The 20,283-nt window shown below is 36.5% G+C and overlaps 3 protein-coding genes across 5 annotated transcripts in view; 1 reads left to right on the top strand and 2 right to left on the bottom strand.

Moving 5' to 3' along the window:
- dnm3a (dynamin 3a) overlaps positions 1–10,039 on the top strand; it is a 41,855-nt gene extending 31,816 nt beyond the window's left edge. For all 3 annotated transcript variants that reach the window (XM_058755501.1, XM_058755504.1, XM_058755500.1), the window contains 3 exons: positions 1,285–1,520; positions 2,000–2,155; positions 9,040–10,039. In XM_058755501.1, the coding sequence (XP_058611484.1) occupies positions 1,285–1,520; positions 2,000–2,155; positions 9,040–9,079 (432 nt within the window). In that variant the 3' untranslated portion in view covers positions 9,080–10,039. The remainder of the gene's footprint in view (positions 1–1,284; positions 1,521–1,999; positions 2,156–9,039) is intronic.
- Positions 10,040–10,101: 62 nt separating this feature from the next.
- On the bottom strand, positions 10,102–12,804 carry pigc (phosphatidylinositol glycan anchor biosynthesis, class C). Its single transcript, XM_058755506.1, has 2 exons — positions 12,455–12,804; positions 10,102–11,691 (listed from the first exon to the last, which is right to left on the bottom strand). Exon 2 carries the CDS (start codon positions 11,677–11,679, stop codon positions 10,798–10,800), a length of 882 nt encoding a protein of 293 aa, XP_058611489.1. The 5' UTR covers positions 11,680–11,691; positions 12,455–12,804; the 3' UTR covers positions 10,102–10,797.
- A 2,078-nt stretch (positions 12,805–14,882) lies between these two features.
- tmed5 (transmembrane p24 trafficking protein 5) lies at positions 14,883–19,143 on the bottom strand. Its single transcript, XM_058755877.1, has 4 exons — positions 18,839–19,143; positions 17,948–18,045; positions 17,648–17,828; positions 14,883–15,788 (listed from the first exon to the last, which is right to left on the bottom strand). The coding sequence occupies exons 1-4, from the start codon at positions 19,016–19,018 to the stop codon at positions 15,570–15,572; spliced, it is 678 nt and encodes a 225-aa protein (XP_058611860.1). The 5' UTR covers positions 19,019–19,143; the 3' UTR covers positions 14,883–15,569.
- Positions 19,144–20,283: the final 1,140 nt, after the last annotated feature.

Consider the following 20,283-nt stretch of genomic DNA (forward strand, 5'->3'; position numbering starts at 1 on the left):
GACCCTGGACCACAAAACTTAAGTCTTAAGTCGCTGGGGTATATTTGTAGCAATAGCCAAAAATACAGTGTATGGGTCAAAATTATAGATTTTTCTTTTATGCCAAAAATCATATTCCATGAAGATATTTTGAAAATGTACTACTGTAAATATATCAAAACATCGTTTTTGATTAGTAATATACATTGTTAAGAATTCATTTGGACAACTTTAAAGATGATTTTCTCAATATTTAGATTTTTTTGCACCCTCAGATTCCAGATTTTCAAATAGTTGTATCTCGACCAAATATTGTTCGATCCTAACAAACCATACATCAATGGAAAGCTTATTTATTCAGCTTTCAGATGATGTAGAAATCTCAATTTCGAAAAATTGACACTTAAGACTGGTTTTGTGGTCCAGGGTCACATATTATTTATCAATCTTGGCAACCAATTTACTGTACAAATTTAAAGCTTTATAGTAAGTATACCTCAAGATATACTTCCAAAAATATTATACTTCCATACACTATAAATTATTAAATCATTCAAATATCTAAGTATAGTAATTTATACGTTTAAAGTAAATACTTCTATAATATATTTAGATATTTGAGAACTGTTTTGTACTTGAATTGTTAAAGAAATAGTACTTAAAATCTAGGTTGGGTTAGTATGAAAATGTGTAATTCCCAGACTTCTGCTCAGCAAGAAAATCATGTTTTAATGCAGTATTGTGCAAATATATTGGCATATTTCTAAATATTTTTGTTTTGACACCATGGAAAATTTTCTGGTCAGTTTTCAGTGTAATTCTTTTTACCATCTTTTCGGCCTAATTCATTTATGTTTCAAAATCAATTCCAGAATAGTTTCACTGTGGTTTTATACTGACTTTTAAATTTATAAATTTTAATAGCACAACGGAACAAGCTGCAACACAACAGAAACAAGCCACAACACAACGAAATTAGTCCTATGCGTTGTGTTGCAGTGATTTTGTTATGTTGTGGAGATTCCATTGTGTTTTGCACTACTGTGCCACTGTAGTTATTGCTATAGCTATTGATATAGCAATAACTTGGTTTACACATATTTGTGTGGATGATGTGTGAGTAGTTCACTATTCGGCTAGTCATGTGATCTTAACATTGTAGCCACATTGAAAGAGGGACAGACCATCCTAATGCAGAGTAAAATAGCTTTTTAGGCTACGAATATGACTGTGTCATCATCTAACTGTATATAACTTCAAGTCCTGTTCCTTTTTTTATGTGGAAACTATGTTCTCCACCCATAGGTAGAGGAGTTTATCCACTCTGAGTTGCTGGCTCAGTTGTACTCCTCAGGAGATCAGTACTCTCTGATGGATGAGTCTCCTGAACAGGCCCTGCGCAGAGAGGAGGTGCTGCGCACCCACGCCGCCCTGAAGGAGGCACTAAACATAATCACTGACATCTCCACCTCTACCATCTCCACCCCGTTGCCACCACCAGTAGATAACTCTTGGCTCCATAGTGGCTCGCTACACCGAAGGTACCTCGCATCTCCACTTCCTGTTCAAGGTGTCTCCATAATCACTCCACCTCATCCAGCAGTGCTGTTCTTTACTTGACCTTAGAATTGAATCTGTACTCCGACACATAATTTATGGTGGGCCGTTGGCACTCACATGGACTGAATCACAAGGATTTTTGGAAATTTCTGGTGTTTTCCAGGACTAGGAAAAACTGATTAAGATTAATAAAATTAAAAATCATGGAAAATAGATTTATTTTGGCTACATACCGTTATGTAGAGTGTTGTCAGATGCAAGTGAGTCGTTCTTTGGGGGCGGCTCTTTTCAATGAATCGTTGAACCAGTTCACGTCAGTCAGAATAATTTCTTAGTGAATCATTCTAAATCAAAATTATTGATTATTACCACAAGTGACTGCAAATAAAAATAACTGGTAATGGAAATGTTAAGGCCCACCCAAACAGCTAATGCACCCCTCATTCTCTTTCTCTCTCAGGTCTCCTCCAGGTTATAGTGTCCCTAAAAAGCATCCTGCTCCGCCTGCTCCTTCGTTACCAGTTCGCTTGGACGCTCCTGCACCACCGGTCTCCAACAGCACGGACACCACCAACACTACCAGCCGCCCCAAACGAGTCCCTCCTGGTGTTCCCAGGTAAAAATTCACCCATTAACCCATTTGTCCTGATGGCACACTAGCAGCGTCACACCATGGCTTGTTCCATTTCAACAAACCTAATTTCTGCACAACATGATTCATCAAATGATGTTTATCTACTGTAGGAAAGTGTAGAAACCTCCATTAACAACACAGCTGAATAAACTTTCGATTAATAAAGTACCCAGTGACTAGAGGGCTTGAATCAGGTGCGTCAGCACTGAAATAGACTGGATATTTGAAACGAACCCAGTGACCCGTAACTTCACCGCATTTTTAAACAGTATTTCAACAGTTTTCCAAGCTTGAAAGCTGTGGTGGACTTGTGGTTTCCCCTTTCCCAGGTTCCATCTTCCGTGAATCCATGGTGTTGCAAACTACTTATGAACCAAGGAGGTCTATAAAGGTGTGGTCACCTTAGTGTTATTGGTGACACTTTAGTTTATGGACCAATTTTCACTGTTAACTTGTTGCTTATTAGCATGCATATTACTAGCATATTGGCTGTTTATTAGTACTTGTGAAGCATATATTAATGCCTTATTCTGCTTGACCATATTTTAGATACCTTAATCCTACCGCATACCTAAACTTAGCAACTACCTTACTAACTATTAATAAGCAGGAAATTGAGGCAAAAATCATAGTGAATTATTAGTTAATACTGAGAAATGGTCTCCAAACTAAAGTGTGGCTGCAAAATTTTGTTTGCATCAAAGGTCCATTGTGTGGTGTACAGTATTGGTGCTATTCCACTGCATGGTACGGCACGGTACGGTTCACTTTTGGGGGGTTTTCCACTGGGTACAGTACCTGGTACCTGGTACTTTTTTCAGTACTACCTCGGTTGAGGTTCCAAGCGAACCGTACCATTACCAGAACGTGACGTGTAAACTCTGAGAAAAGAGTCACTGTCTGTGTCATTGAACTTGCAACAGGAGACACAACAGACTCGCTAGATTTAAATCAGCAGCCAGCGAAGGATCGAACGCAACTGTTTTGAATGAGTGCACCTTTTTTGCTGTCTGTTGAGGAAGTACAGACGTTCCTCTCATTGACAGCTGATGAGCAGATCCAGCGAGAGCTTGATGGAGCGACGCGGAATGAAAAAGTTTTTCTGGAGTCACGGCAGTAGAGGCGGCGCAACTATAACGACATGTGAATAATGCCGCCCAACTCTAAAGCGGTACTAAACTGCAGTGGAAACGCGAACCGAACCGAGCCGTGCCGTGCCGAGTCGTACCACGCAGTGGAAAAGCATCATACGAGGCACTGCTCACACAGAAATTACTTTCAAACCAAGCAGCTTTTAGTCGTTCAATGTGATTTGACCAGCTTTAACATGAGCAAAATCTTCATGGGGAACTCCCCCCCCCAAGATTCCTAAGACTGACTGGATTTTACCCACAAAATTTTGCCAAGCAGCGGTAAATGTGACTGCACCTTAATACAGAGAGAAATCTATCCGTTAGCATTCCTATCCATCTCAACGGCAGTTCCTTGGCAGGCATAGGTCCCCATGGAAGTATATGATTTGAAATGTGCCATATTTCCTCATCGGACCACAGAAACTTTTGACGTTTAATGCAAAATAAAGAGCAAAAGATTGTAAAGCCCAAAGTATACCTCAGTTTTGACTCATTCGCTTGGTGTACAGCTGAATGCATAGCCTTTCAAAGTATAGGCTACTCCATTTAAAGGGATAGTTCACCCAAAAATGAAAATTCAGTGATTAATTACTCACCCTCATGTCGTTCCAAACCCGTAAGACCTTTGTTCATCTTTGGAACACAAATTAGGATATTTTTGACGAAATCTGATAGTTTTCTGACCCTGTGCATAGACAGCAATGCAACTACCACGTTCAAGGCCCAGAAAGGTAGCGAGGACATTGTTAAAATAGTCCTTGCGACATCAGTGGTTCAACCGTAATTTTATGAAGCTACGAGAATACTTTTTGTATGCAAAGAAAACAAAAATAACGACTTTATTCAACAGTTCTGTGTAAGTCTTCGCCATGCATTCACGAGAATACCATGACGCATGCACTGCGCCTTGTTTGCCATCAGAGGAATGCTTAGGCATGCATTGTGGAACTGTCATGAATGCACGTCGAAGACTGATACGGAAGAGAAGAAAAAGTTGAATACATTTTTTGTTTGCACAAAAAGTGTTCTTTTAGCTTCATAAAAATTAGAGTTGAACCACTGATGTCACATGGACTATTTTAACAATGTCTTTACTACCTTTCTGGGCCTTGAACGTGTCAGTTGCGTTGCTGTCTACACTGTAAAAAGTTGACTTAACTTAAAAAAATTGAGGAAACCCGTTGCCTTAAAATTATTAAGTAAATAATAATAAATAAAAAAAAGTTAAGTGAACTTGACAATTCACTTGAATTATTTTTTTAAATTATTATTTACTTAATTTTAAGGCAAAGTTAAGTCAACTTATCACTTTTTACAGTGTATGCAGGGTCAAAAGCTCTCGGATTTCATCAAAAATATCTGAATTTGTGTTCTGAAGATAAACTAAAGTTGTACGTGTTTGGAACAACATGACGGTGAGTAATTAATAGCAAAATCTTCATTTTTGGGTGAACGATCCCTTTGATAGTGTGCACAAACACAGGTGCTCAACACGAACACACTAAAAAGTTTTATCCTTTGTTGAGAAGTTACGAGAGATTAAAAATGTCTCTGTACTAGTTTAAATCAGAGTTGTGAGTATCTCTGAACTCCCTCCCATAAGCAGTCATCAACACGGCCGTCTATTGTTGTTGCCATCTCCAGCAGTTCGTTGTAACTCTTTGTCATCTGTATCTTTTTTGACTGTTAATTCTGGCTGTGCATACTCTGCTGATGATGAAATTTACGTCATGCATACACAGAAATGTATACTTTGTGTTTAACTAATTTAGTTTGGTTGCACAAGCCTGTCATCTCATAATCGGGGCTGAATGTGCAATATGTTTCCTGGCATAGGTTTATTTCTATTCATCAGAATGTATTTAAACTAAATTGTACATTTTCAATTATAACTTATGATCAATATTACCTTTTTTATTCACACACCCCCAAATCAGAATGTCAGAAACCCCTTAAGTTAAGAAAGCCCTTAGTTATAATTATAAGTTATTATCACTAAGGGTTTTTCTTGCTGCAACCGGCTGTAGAGTTTCCCACTGGTAATTATGGCATTGTGGTGGCGTTCATGTGCATTCGTCTCATAAATATGATCATTCCAGCATGACTTTATGGCAGCATATGATTGTTAAAAAACAATTTAAGATCCGCTAGTTCTGCTGTCCTTCCCAAATGTTGGGATTTATGCTCATAGTGAACACGACTAATAGGACTTTCCATGTCCAGAGAGCAAGGCTTGTTCTTGGATCCGTGTTTAGGATTAGTCTCAAAGCGGTGCACTCAGAGACCAGAACTCTTCGTGAAATATACGCATACCTACCTTCACATGCATGATAGATGAGACCACGTGCTCACTGGTCCCAAAACTACAGCACTAGATCACAGACACTGCTGTCTCCACGCAGCATGAACATATGGTCTTGAGTGTAAAGGAAAAAGAAACTTTAACTTGAACAGATGTCATTGCTCAATCATACAGGCTAGCATATTTACATTTGAAGGCTTTTAAAAATCATGCAAATTTTCAGGGAGCAGTGAAAGTATGCACTGCAGACAAATCTCACACAAATGGTCAAGAAATGTCAAAATCATGAATATTTCACACACCAAGAAAGATATAGTAAATTTACACACCATGCTAGTGTTTGTGTACTTTTTGTACTGCCTTTATAGTGATTTTAATACACAATAATCATGGTGTCTGGATGATTTCAATTGTATTACAGCTATGAGATTTTGTTTCTTTTTTCATTTGCATAATATTATTTAAAAATGTAATACATAAATTAAATATTGTATTAAATTTCTATTAGTATAATTTTATATATCAAAAATGTTATATAACAAATCATTTAAATTTAATATACATAATGACAATTAGTTTTCACAGTGAATTTGAATTGAATTTCTTTTTAAGTTTTTTAATTAAAATGATATTTTTATAATTTAATGTATAATTTAATATATTTATATATTATAAGATTTGATATTATATTATGATGATTACAATATTTTATGTATTGTTTAGAACTCTCTTTATAGTAATGAGAATTAGTTGTAATAATTCATACAAATCCTGATGCTAAAAATAGGGTTTTGTTTCCTTTTTGCACAAAGTCTAATTTTTTTCTGTGGATTTTGGTGGGGAATATGATCTGGAGGTTTATTAGCGAGTCTCACACATGACTTGAGATGGGTGGAGGTCTTGTTGAAAATGTGTTTTTCATATTTGATTCCCCAGTTCGAGCGCAGACAGTCCCTATTCTCTTCCTCTCTTTCTAGTTCTTGACTTGTTTGACTGTCAAGAGTCCAATCACATGAAGGCTTCTCACATTTCTTACAGTTCTTTGATTATTGTGTTTTATGGATATCTGGTATGTTTTGTATTTCATATGAACAAGAATAAACCAAACCAGAAGCATGAGCGCTGAGGGTTACGGTCAACTTCCTGTTCAAACCGTCATATCAGTATTCACAAACTGACCGTATCTTTTCCTTTCTCACCATTCCAGTGGCATTCGCTTCTTTCAACACTCTCTTCGGTTTTTCCCTTGTGATCGTTCCTTTTCTCGCTCTCTCATTCCTTACCTTCACTTTTTGGCCCATTTTTCCCTTTCTTTTCTGCCTCATTTCCTTTGTGTTCAGAAACGGGGCTGTTTGGACCTCCACCCTTTTTCTCCTGCTTTCTCTCTCTCTCTCTTTTCTCCCCCCCCCCCGTCGCCCCCGTTCTCTAGCTCTCCCACTCACTTTTTCACATTTCCTCTCACCATCACTCATCCCAACTCTCCAACTTTCCCTCTCTTTCCTTCCACCCCCATTCCCCTTGTCTTTTTTCTCCTTCACTTTTTGCAGAACTCATTTGAACCTTTTCACAGTCCTGCTGTTGTCTTCAGCGTGACCCCGACCAGAGCGGCCCTGACTGAATCTGAAGACCTAGGCAGCATTTCTGGGCACTAAAATGGCAGTTCTGAGACGCCGCCAGCATCTCATCAAGCAACGTTCCTCTCTCGCACCTCATCCGCTCCTCCAATTACACATTCTTGTACTTTTAACTTTCTTTCTGTCTTCCAGTAAACCCCTGGCATTTCCAGGCTGCTAGATCTCGCATGTTTCCTCAAGCGTTGTTTTGCTTTTCTTTCCGTCGTCTCCATCCTTTCTTTTTCTTTCTGTGAAACCGCAGTCCTGCACTCACCGCAGCACAGGAAAAATAAAAGCCACTCTCTTCTTTTTCCCATCCCAGAGAGCTGCTCCCTCTGCCAGCTCCATTAGAGAGTGAGATTCCTGCGTCTCCACAGGGATCTTTCCAGGACCAACTCTGCAGGAATGCTGGACTCATATTCCCCTTACACACACTCACACACACATTTAAGACGTCCCGACACCGTAGCTTGTGATTGTAACATGGTCAGCGCACAATAATGAGCTCTTTTGGGCCTAGTTAAAGGTGACGTCACTTTTTCAGTGCTACAATACTTCTATTTGCGCGTAAGATGCAGAGACGTAAACATTGTCAGAGTGGCGCTGTCAAAATTTTGCTCTGTTCATTTGAGCATCCTGACCAGAACGGCACAGAAACATTAGCTTAACCAATCATGTGTGTTTGTGGCGGGACTTTTCTGAAATCACGAACGTTTTAAGAACTGCTAGTAATTACTGCTATTAAAGTTTGGAAAATTCTGTAACACTTTACGGAAAGGTCAGCATTAGTTAATGCAGTAGGTATCACAACTAAACAAACATCAATTACTATTCTAGGTTAATGTTAATTTGTAAATATACTATCGTATATTGTTAAAGTGTATACACCGTCTGGGGTCAGTAAGATTTTTTAAAATATATTTTAAGTAAGTCTCTTATGCCCATCAAGGCTGCAGTTATTTGATTACAAATACTGTATAAACAGTAATATTGTTACAGTTTAAAATATCTGGTTTCTATTTTAATATATTTTAAAATGTAATTTATTCCTGTGATGCAAAGCTGAATTTTCAGCATCATTACTTTAGGCTTCAGTGTCACATGAGCCTTCAGAAAATATTCTAATATGTTAATTTGCTGCTCAACAAATGTTTATTATTATCAGTGTTGAAAACAGTTTGTTTAATAGCCGTTTTATGTATTTCTGGAAATGTTCATACCTATTTTTTAGATTCAAGAGAACAGTATTTATTTAAAACAAATCTTTTGTGACATTATAAATGTATTTTCTGTCACTTTTGATTAACTTAATGCATCCTTGATGAATAATAGTAATTAAAACTAAATTAATAAATGCTGTAAATGTATTGTGAATTGTTAGTTCATGATAACTATACATTAAGAAATGGTAACAAATTGAACCTTAATGTAAAGTATCACTAAAAAAAACTAGTAAGCACGTTTGAGTTTAAAAACAATTCTGGATATTTTTACAATTATGAGTTTACATCAAGAGTTCTTTTGTTATTTGTTGTTCAGATTTTTGTGTATGACTCAAAAATCAGCAGGGTTTGGTATTTATTTGTAGCCCATCTAAAGGAAAATCATTTTTGTGTTTTTCTCGGTCCTGTTGTTCTGATCTGGCCATTTGTGTTCATTTCGCTTTCATTTTCCCAAAACAAAACACATTTGCAGGCAATTGTAAACATATGCAGACATCTGAAGCAGAGCAGTTTATAGGAGACTGTTGTTATTTCCATTAGCTGTGACCTATGGCAGTCTGTTCTGACAGCTCAGGTTATGTGTAATGTGTTGCAGGAGACAGCCACCGGCGGTGCCCACTCAACAGCCACATTGAGACACGAATGCCCACCTGTGAGAGAAAAAGCACCAACGACAAGAACTGCTTGAATTTTCATTAAGAAGACTGCAAAGATTCACATCTTGCACACAGTGAAAAACTATCAAAACAGATTTCGGTGTAGCAAAACTGATCTCCAGATGGTCTTTTTGCTCACCGATTCTGCTTTTGGTGGTGAGATTGAGCACTGTGCTGAGGTTTGTTCCTGTTTTGTACATATGTTGATGTTTGCAAGCTCTTTATCAGGCTTAAATAAAACGCATTTTGGGATTTTGTAAATGCTGTGTGCTTAAGAAAACATTTTCCTGTAGTTAGTGGGGTTTACTATAGCAAGCATCACTGTTATAACTGCTCACGGGTTAGTGATTGCTATCTGAACCAACCCCTAATCCCAAATTTAAAACTTCAGCGTGTAATTTCTCACACTGGTTGTGCTACAAACATGACTTATATCTCAAATCGCGCAGCTTGTAAAGGAACCACCCACAATAACCTAGCATTGTAGTGAGAATTTCCAGCAGCACTCTCGTTTTCAGAAAATGTGAAAAAAACATCTTATTTTGCCAAACATAACTTCATTCATTTATATAAAAAAGTATTCAATTTACAAGACACTCTTTCTGCACAGAAAGCTTTAATTTGGCAACTTTATTGCAGTGTCACACAGACTGTTTATATAAGCTGTTATTCTGTTATAAATGATACTACAGGAAAGCCAACAAAGGCTTATTATATTCTATCAATTGAACACTGGCAAAAATGTCTTGCTGCTATACCGTTCTACATGAACAACAATTAAAGCTGCAGAAATACCTGGGACTGACTGACATCTTGTGGGCAACAGCTTGTCCAGAACAGTTTCGACCCTTGCAAATTTTCTATCACCTCCATTGAAATAAAAAAGGGCTTGTAACATCAGTTTATAGAAATTCTTCTACTGGAGAAAAAAAAAAAAAAAAGACTAATATGTGTATATATATATATATATATATATATATATATATATATATATATATATATATATATATTATATATACACACACACACACACACAATCAATCAATTCCAGAATATGCATTTATATATAAATACTGTTAAAAAGAACTCCCTACTTCCATATAAATGATTTTAAAAATCACAAAACATGTCTAGATCATACCACAAAATCTAAATTATATTATTTCCCTAAGAAAGTCTATTTTTAGGGGTTCATTTTCTTTAAGCAAAAGAAAAACAATCTTACTTTATTTTCCTTTTTAATTTGTGTTAAATGTGACCTAGACATATTTTCTTGAGGCTCATACATTTAATAATTTAGTTTTATTTTATACTGGCAAAATTAAATGAAATTTCCCAGTAACTGTTCCTATTCTTCCCTGAGCTTAAAGGCGCAGCATATCCAAAAAAAAAAACCTCTGTCATCATTTAATCACACTTTTAGACTTTCTTCTGCGGAATCCAAAAGACCTGTACGATGAAAGTCAAAGATAAACAAAACTGCTATCAATATTCCTCAAAACATTTTCTTTCATGTTCCACAGAAAAGAGCAAACCGTACAAGGTTTGTAATGACATGAAGAGGAGTAAATGATGACAGATGATTCATTTTTTAGGTGAGCTATCTCTTTAAGAAAAGTGCAAAAGACTCAAAATCACCCCTCCAAAAGGGAGTCTATCAAAAGCATCATTTAAAATTGTCTGAAAACCTTGCATTTTCAATTCAAGAAGCGGGACAGGTCCTCTCTAATCTCTGCCTCGTCCCAAGGACCGTGGATGTTGTCCTTGTGCCTCTGCAGGTGGACCAGCAACAGTGGACAGACTAAAGTTAACGTTAACAGAGCCAGCGAGAGGAGAAGAGCCCACTCGGGCCACAGGCTCCCCAGACCCCCGACTCCAGCCAGACACACCAGCACCGCTGCCCACGGGAAGCTCCACTCCGCCTTCTCCCGCATGCGGTGCAGCAGGCAGGGCCACAGAGCGAACACCAGGAGGGCACAGCTCAGCATGGTGAAGGTATGCAAGGCGCCAGGCAGCCGGGACGCCAGGCACACCGACCCGAAAAGAGCCGCGTTGAGGGAAAGACTGCCCGGCGGACTGGGCTGAGCATACGGGAAGGACACCAAGTGAGCCAGGAGCATCACAGCTGACATGGCGTACACAGTATCTGTACTAACCGACTCAGTTAGAGTCTTTAAAACAGGTGAAGACCCAAAGGTAAACGCCAGGAAGATAGTTGCACTCTGTAGGTCCGCCAGGCGCGTTCGCTCCCGAACACAAGAGCCTCCCAGGATCTCGTAGAGTCCGTATCCCAGCAGAGCACAGCCTAGACAGACCCAGAGCACCGCGGACGGCACCAGGTCTCCCTGCTCCATATAAGACCATAATGTGAGGAAGACGGCCAAGCAGGACACCTGCTGTGCGATGAGCCCCGTCTCACGCACCACCGCCCAGTAACGGTACTGACGCACTCGGATGTTGCGCCGCAGCTCCTCCAGAAAGCGTCGGTCCACATAATTGTCCGGGAAAGGCTGGCGTTCATATAGGACTTTACGCCACGGGACGGCTGCTGGAGCTCCTGGACCACTGTCTGCCCCCATCACCTGTCAAAACTGACGATACACAAACCATCATCACTACATACAGCTATCTTTTTATAGGATTTAAAATTGTCCTCTGCTCACCAATGAAACCAAATGTAAATTAATTTAATAAATAAATACAAGTTTCATACATAAAAAGAGAATTAAAATTCATTTTAAAATGCCACAAAACTTTGAGCAACAAATCTACATTACCTATAATCAAAATATTATTACACAAAAATTCAACCTTTTTATTCAGCTTTACTTATTAACCTTTTCTAACAACATTATTAAACACAAACACAATAAATCCAAGCAGCATGAATATATATGTAAGATTCTAAATAAATTAAATGGTGTAGAAACAATTTTCACACAGAATTTGTTAGTAAATTTCACAAGTAATTACAAAGAACGGCAAGTAACACTTTATTAAACATTAAAAATGTTATAAAACAAAAAAAGTAATAACGTTAGTATTTTCTTGTAAAATGTACTTCAATAATCTGTTTGATTTTACTGTTTTATTTTTTACGGTGCATAAATAAAATGTTCAAATCATTTTTAAATGCCACAGAAATCTTCATTTTGTGCAAGTTAATCTACTGATAATCAAAATATTATTACATGAAAATTCAGGCTTTGTTGGGCTCTAGTCTGCGTGAGACTGAATCTGAATCTGATTAACAAGAGACACACAATAAATGATGCCAGTGTGTGTGGAGACAAACTATGATCATTCAGTTTGAATACATGAAGGTTTTAAACCCATATAAATGTAATATCTTACCGAAACAGCAGGTTTACTCTCTTTACCCACTGCTGTCACGCCATCTCACACCCGGAAGTGACGAACCACAAAAACAAAAGAGCGATTGGTGAAGAGCGCCATCTGCGGGCTTTCCTCACATCCTCCAGCCAATGAAGAGCGGGTGGTACCGCAAGATTGCTCTCAAACAATCTCACACGATCTTGTGATTTTAAGTAGGCCTATCTGAAGCGTGTGGAAAGTTTTGTTCTTGGTCACAGTTGTAACCGGTGAGAAGGAACTGCTCAGGCGCTCCAGGGGCTTTCAAACTGGGGTCCCTGAAAGAATTGAGAGAGTTTTATTCACTTATATACTTACAGGCTGTGCACGTAAAAAATAATGTTAAACATTTCAAAAAATGTCATTATTTTATTATGCTTTCTAAACACTGGTCAGAAACCATGCGATTATTTTATAGTTTTCTCATAATTTTTTTTTTCTTTTTTTTTTTTTACGATCTTTGACTTGTTTGCCACACAGTAGCTATGGATTTTTAAAAATGCAATTACAATATAAAATTGTATTTAAACGTGTGACAGATGCATTTACTCCTTTAAACACACAATGTGAACAATATCACTAAAATTAAACAAAGAACATTAAAAGAATGAAGTTTTCCTTAATTCTGATTGTAAAACAGCAAATGAAGGATCACTTCACATATTATAATTTTTATCGTACAAAAAGTGTGTGGGGGATACAACATTAAACACTAAGTCTTAAAACATCCAGAGAGAGAGAGAGAAGTATCATATTCCTTCACTGAAATGAAAACGAGTTGAAAATTGCGGCTGGCAGTGCTAAAAGTCTCCAGAAGGTGGCGACATGAGATCAGAAATTCAATAAGAAATCCAATTCAAGACAAGCACATTTCAGAAAATCAAAGAAATCCACATGATTCATAATGACGTTTTATTCAACTAAAATATATGAAAAAAAAATGTTAAACTGGTTTTTAGTAGATAAACTGAAAAGCAGTGCAACTATGATACACTGAAAATTAGATCTCAAGCACAAAAGAGAGTGATTTGATCAAAAAAGAGCAGTAAACTTTCATTCATTAGCACAGTGAGAGCAGCTTCCCACAGGACCAGAGACTCAGTGGAAGATGGTTGTCCTAGTAACAACACAGAAATAGCTCAAGCGTCACTAGATAGAGAGAGCAACTGCTCACTGCAAATGTTCCTGCACTGCAACAACACAACAGTCATTAAAATACTGTAGCAACATTCACCAGGGAAGAGGAGTCCGGCCTCTGAGCCTCTGAATGAGTTCTAATGCACATTGAAGCCCAGGCTGCTGTCATTGACGGAAGAGGGATTGAGCTGCTGCTGTTATTACTAGTGCTGCTAAAGCCTCCAGAGATTTATAGAGCTGAGAGTCATATTCAGCCTGGCACTGACTGAGCCTTCTAAGAAGCGTGTTTTTAAGTTGGCATAGCTCACGTGTGAATACAAGTTTAGGGTCATTTAAAAAAAATATATATATATATATATATATATATATTTTTTTTAAAAGTCTAATTCAAATGTCAATTTCTCTTTGTATTCATCTTGATTTCATACCATTTTTCTGAGATAAAAAAAACAACAACCCTAAAAATGTCATGTAATCAAAGAAAAAAAAAAGAAAGAAAGTGTTTTCTTTAAACCTTGAATACATGAGTGTAAGTTATGCTTTAAAATATGTTTTTCAAGGTGAAAAAAAAATTCTTTTTTAAACAAATATCATGAATTATTATTAATATCATTACATTTTTAAGGACTCATAACACGCAACATTTTACAATCTGAACTAACATTGTCTTGTAATAAAAAGGTCAAATTAACTGATATTTGAAAAGACTTTAAAGATCATTACTCACAAAAATGCAAAAAAAAGAGGGCTACTGGGATGCAGAACTCTCTAATATCTCGGTGCTCTTTGGACAAGGGAAAACTGTGTTGCAAAGCCAAGGCACTCGAGAATTTATATTAAAAAGCCTTTATTATCTCATGGCTTAAACATTAAAAATAAGTCATAGATGAGCCTGTGACTGAGTACACAGTGCACACCCTGATGAAGGCATCTTAGCCGCAACGCGTAGGTGTGCGCTCATCTGTGACTTATTTTTAATGTTTAAGCCATGAGATAATAAAGGCTTTTTAATATAAATTCTTGAGTGCCTTGGCTTTGCAACACAGATTTATAGACTTTAAAGATCATTTCGCTTTGATCAATGTTTTTTTTTTAATTATTTGGTAGACAATAGTTTTGAATAATTATTAGTGAAATACATATTAAGCTGCTGCAAATCAGTTACTTAAAATTTAAAAAATAAATAATAAAGTTTTTATCTCCATTATGATATCAGGACAGTCAACATTTTTGACTTCATAAAATATCACAATAAATTTAATTCAGAAATTAGAAGAAGTGAATTCAAGTCATTGTAGGTATGAATTGCATTTTTAATGTATGCTGAAATAAATTAATAGACCCGGACAAAAAAAGTTTAGTGCCATGCACTATTAAAATTTGTTAATAAGAAAAAAGTCACAGCATCTGTGTATTGGGTGCGTCTCTTCATAAAATTATCAGTAACAGACAAGTAAAGCAAACAGAACATGGGCGTGGGTGTGGTTAATGTACAAAAAAGCATTCAATATTTTAATCAGACATCATACAGTATGGCTCATAAACACTTTCAATTGGAGAAATTTCAAAATACTTTTGCTTGTTACAAAAATAGGAAACGTGCTGCAGATCAGTGTATTCTTCTCAGTGCCTGGAAGATTTCAGTAACTACACGTCACAAAACTCTTTGTTCTCTGATAGTCTATATAGATTTAAAACTAAAAACATCATGTTCCTGGTTTGATCTGTCACATAGCAGCAGCTTAGAGATCGACTTCAATCTCTCATTTTATCGGCTTAGTCAAGTAGAAAATGATTGTCTTGAGACATAAAAAAGTGTGGAGGAGGAGAGACTCCAGCTGTTATCAGTCCAAGGACACTTGATGGGAGCTAACGGAGGATGGAGCTGAATATGTAAGAACAAGAGAGACAGACAGAGGTGTGTGTGTTTGTGTTTTTCAGTCAGTAGCAGTAGAGGCAGCTATGTGCGCGTTTTCTTCTTGTCGTCGAAGAGGCTGCGCAGCAAGTACACCTGAACCCCGGATACGATCACCATGACGACAAGGTTGGTACACGACCACATGTTGACCCGCTCATAGTTGCTCTCTTGCAGGTTGCGGTCGCGGGCTTCGAAGGCTCTCAGCAATGTCTGGATCTGAAGACTCTTTCCCAGTCGAGATTTCACGCTGTTGATGGTGTCCTGCAAAGAGACACACACTCTGAATGTGAATATTACTTGCATACACTAACACTGAATATTATTGTGAAAAAGTCTAATATGCTCACCAATGCTGCATTTATATGATTGAAAAATACAGTAAAAATCGTGAAATATTATTACAATCTAAAACAACTATTTTCTATTTGAATATATTTTAAAATGTAATTTATTCCTGTGATGAAAACTGAATTTTCAGCATCATTACGTCAGACTTCAGTGTCACATGATCCTTCAGAAATCATTGTAATATGCTAATTTGCTGCTCAAGAACATTATAAGTGTCTGTACTGTGATTTTTGATCAATTTAATGCATCCTTGCTGAATAAAAGTATTACATTGTTTAAAAAAAAAAAGACCCCAAACATTTGAACTGTTCTCACAGTTCCTTTATGTTAGTTTAGAGAGTGTTTGTGTGTTTTGGAAGATAAAAGAAGAAAAATTGTGTTTTTAATCAGTATTCTCAACAAATAAACCTGAAATAACTTTATTATGTCTTCAGGATTAAAAGAAAAATAACCAATGGCCGAGACATAAGCAGTCCCACACAAACGGCTAAGAAATCGATAATATCTCCACTCTGAAACAATGGCAAGTAAACAAAGTCAACTTTGACCCAATAGGAACACACAATTTCCTGCACAGATGTGATTTTAATTGGAAAACTTCCTTTTGCTTCCTGAAATAGCTTGTTAACGTAGAATCAGTTTATATACGCTTCTTTCAAGATCAACAGTCAAGTATTTGGTCCTTTACTTTCAGACTATTTCACAAGCACTCAGGGTCACACTGACACCACCTGTGCTGCACTGCATGCTGGTAGTTGGCATGCCTTGTCAGGTTATCTATATTGCTTCGGTTCAAACAAATGTCACCTTAACTGACAGACCGACCGACTACTGCCATATGCTCAGTGAAACCTGAGTGTTCAAGCCCAAACACTGACATCTGTGAATAGGAAGTTAATTATTCCACTTACTTGGAATCAAAAAGTGGATTTATCCACAATGTAAGTGCATTTCAATAGTGTCAGCGACATATTTATTTACTGAACAATAGTCTTGCTTGTCCACATTCCATAACAATAGTTTGGGGCTGCCACACCTTCTGACCAGTGAATTCCCAATATATATTTCCTGCTGTTTTCTGATTACTGCTTACAAATTTTGAAATTACATTTAATAAACAAAGAGCCATTTTAGCTAAATGTTGTAACACTGAGTATAATTAGTAAAACGTAGATTGAATATAGATTTTTTATTTTTATTATATTCTTTTCCATATATGGAAAGACACCTGGATGATTCTGGACAGATTCGCAAATATTAAAAGATATTACACTACAATTCAAGAGTATGGTATCAGTAATTTTTTTCTAAAAAAGTAAGTCTCTTATGCTTACCAAAGCTGCATTTATTTGATTAAAAATACAGTAAAAACAGTACTATTTTAAAAAACATTGCCATTTAAAATAAGTTTTCTATTTTAATATATTTTAAAATGTAATTTAGCCCTGTGATGAATTTCAGCAGTCATTACTCCAGATTATTTCTTTCCATTATCAGTGTTGAAAACAGCTGTGCTGCTTAATATTTTTGTGGAAACTATGATTAATATTGGTTTCAGTATTTTTTGCTGCATAGAAAGTATGCAGTAGAACAACTTTTTTAAACATGATAAATGTCTTTACTGTCATTTTTGATCAGTTTAATGCATCCTTACTGAATAAAAGTATTCTTTCATTCAAAAACAAAAACTACTGACCCCAAACTTCTGAACAGTACTATACATCATGCACTGACTGAGACACTCATGTTTCTTTGGCACGTGTTTTTCATACCATGATATCCTCCAGCTTCATGTCCAGAAGGTCTGCTCCCTGCACGTATGCTTTCCAGTCCTCCGATTCCTCGCCTTCTCCCATATTGTCCAAAATCAACTCAAAGAAGATGATTTTCTCAGAAACCGCACTGAACGTATTATCAAAACAGAACATGTAGTCTCCCTCTTCTGTTTCCACTCTGAAGTAAAAAAAAAAAAAAAAAAAAAATCACAAAAAAAAATTAAGAAAGGTCAAGCACAGATAATCTGGAAGTAATTACCTCAGTGTGTATGACTAAACTGTGATAATAAAACGTACGTATGAACCCCATCAGACTTTCTGTAGTCAGTGGCTATAATGTGACCGCTGGGCGACTGCAAGTAGAAGTCCACATCTAGACTCGCTCCATCCAGAACCTGCACACAGACACAGAGATTTCCATGAATGAGGAGTCAACAGAAGGATCTGCTGATTCTGCCCTCACTGCATGAAGCTTTGAGCTTACTGCTGTGGGCATGTTACAGAAACAGTCCTTTTGGTACTTTTCCTTCTCCGAAAATGACCTTTAACTCCATTGTGTCACTTCTCCAACTTCAGTATTGTGTCACAACTTCAAGTTTAATTTTCATAATGCAGCATGCTGTATTGCATTAGATCATGTCTGAAAGAGAATTATTGCCCTTTGTTTTGCAACCAGTTAATTGGCAAAAAAAAAAAAAAAGTTATGTTTAATGTTAATTATGAAGAAAAACTTTTTTACAAGAATAAATACAAGAATATTAATATAACAATTAAATGTTATCCAAGTTTTTTTTGCCTATATTTAACTACATTGTTCTTGCTGTACAGAAAAAAAAAAGTATAATCACTCACTTTCACTTCAAATGTTTACATAATTAATTTTTCATTCATGTGTCATATGTTTTAATCAATATCGCTTACTTTAAACATTAACAAATGCAATTCACACGATTAATACATCTTTGAATTAAAGTTACATTGATGTTTTTGTGGTATTTTAAGTTGTGCTAACTTAATGTAGAACATTTCTTTTTATTATCTCGTATCTCGTATTATCCATTTTTCAACTTAATTGATACTACAACACGAATGTAGGCAGTATCCAACAAAATGATGAAGTTATAACGTCTTGCTATATCCACTATCACCAACATACAGGCTGGCCCAGAGTGAAATCTCCAGATGTACCTGGTACTCGATCTCCAGCGAAGCGTCTTTCTTCATAGTCTGGAAGAAGCACTCTTTGCGTCCGGCGGGTAGCGTGAAGGTAAAGTCACTGTCCAGAGACTGAGAGAACGCGCTGACCACAGAAACACACAACGAGACACATGCCACACACACTCTCAACACCTCCATACTCCACCGCATCTTCCTAGACTTCAAAAACTTTATTAACAACCGATGAAAGTTGTTATGTAAACTTCAGCAGCTGCTTAGGACAGCTCACCAAATGAGTTGGGAGTTCTGTGACTTGAGGACCCCGCCTCACGAATGTAGAAATGTTATTAAGGTTTCAAAATATGCCAGAACAAGTACTTCCTCTTTTTTTTATAAGAAATTAATATAAATAAATTGTATAAAATTAGCGAACACGTGTTTTACGAGAATGTATTAAATATTTATAAGCACGTACAACGTACACTGGCGTATAACGCGACGTCCTGAACTGTTGCTTTATGGGAAATGTAGTCTCCTCTGCAGAATGTAGTTCTGTTCAGCATTGTACGATAGTACTTTACAGTCAGAGGCGGACAAAGTACACAACTTCCTTACTTGAGTGAAAGTACAGATACCACTGGTCAAATACTACTCCACTGCAAGTGAAAGTTGTAAAGACAGATTTTTACTTAAGTAAAAGTACGGAAGTACATGTTTTTAAAAGTACTTAAGTATCAAAAGTAAAAAGTAAATGCATTGTTTTATTGTCGCATTGTTGTATACTTACAATACCTTATGCCACTAATGCAACCTACTGAATACACTGATTAGCTTGTATTATCTTTGGAATTAAGAGCTTTTATGTTACCAAACCTATAGAAATGGAACAACTGAATGAAGATAATCATCTTTATTTTATTTTTTTTATTTAACACTCCTACAACTACATTGAAACTCATTTTAATACTTGTTTAAAAGTTACAAAGTTCTTTTTCAAAGAGATATTGAAGTCTATGATATGGTTCATTTTAGGCAAACAAAGCAAACATTGAAAAGAAAACAAACCTTTAGTCTCTTCAGAAAACTGGATCATACTCTCTCAGTATGGCCATGGGTTTGCAGGTTGTGCCAAATAACCATCTTTTTGATTTTTGCCATCAACTGATCATCGTTCATAAAATGCTCAGAAATCAGTGAACTTCACAACATGTGGCTGGGTTGGGTATTGTTTGAATTTTATCCATTCAGATTCTGCTTCTGCTTATTGATTTCAATTCTTATTGATTCCCAGTTTAGATTCCAAAGTTTTCATTTAGCCAACTTTTTGATCATTTGTTTGCAAAAAAATAAAAATAAAAATAATATATATATATATATATATATATATGTGTATTTATGTGCAGTGTTTTGACAATAAAATAATGTTCAGATTTATATACTTCCCTGACCAGTTTTTAGCAGCAATTTACCAGTAG

This window comes from Onychostoma macrolepis, chromosome 20 (genome assembly GCF_012432095.1).
Source record: "Onychostoma macrolepis isolate SWU-2019 chromosome 20, ASM1243209v1, whole genome shotgun sequence".
Lineage (NCBI taxonomy): Eukaryota > Metazoa > Chordata > Actinopteri > Cypriniformes > Cyprinidae > Onychostoma > Onychostoma macrolepis.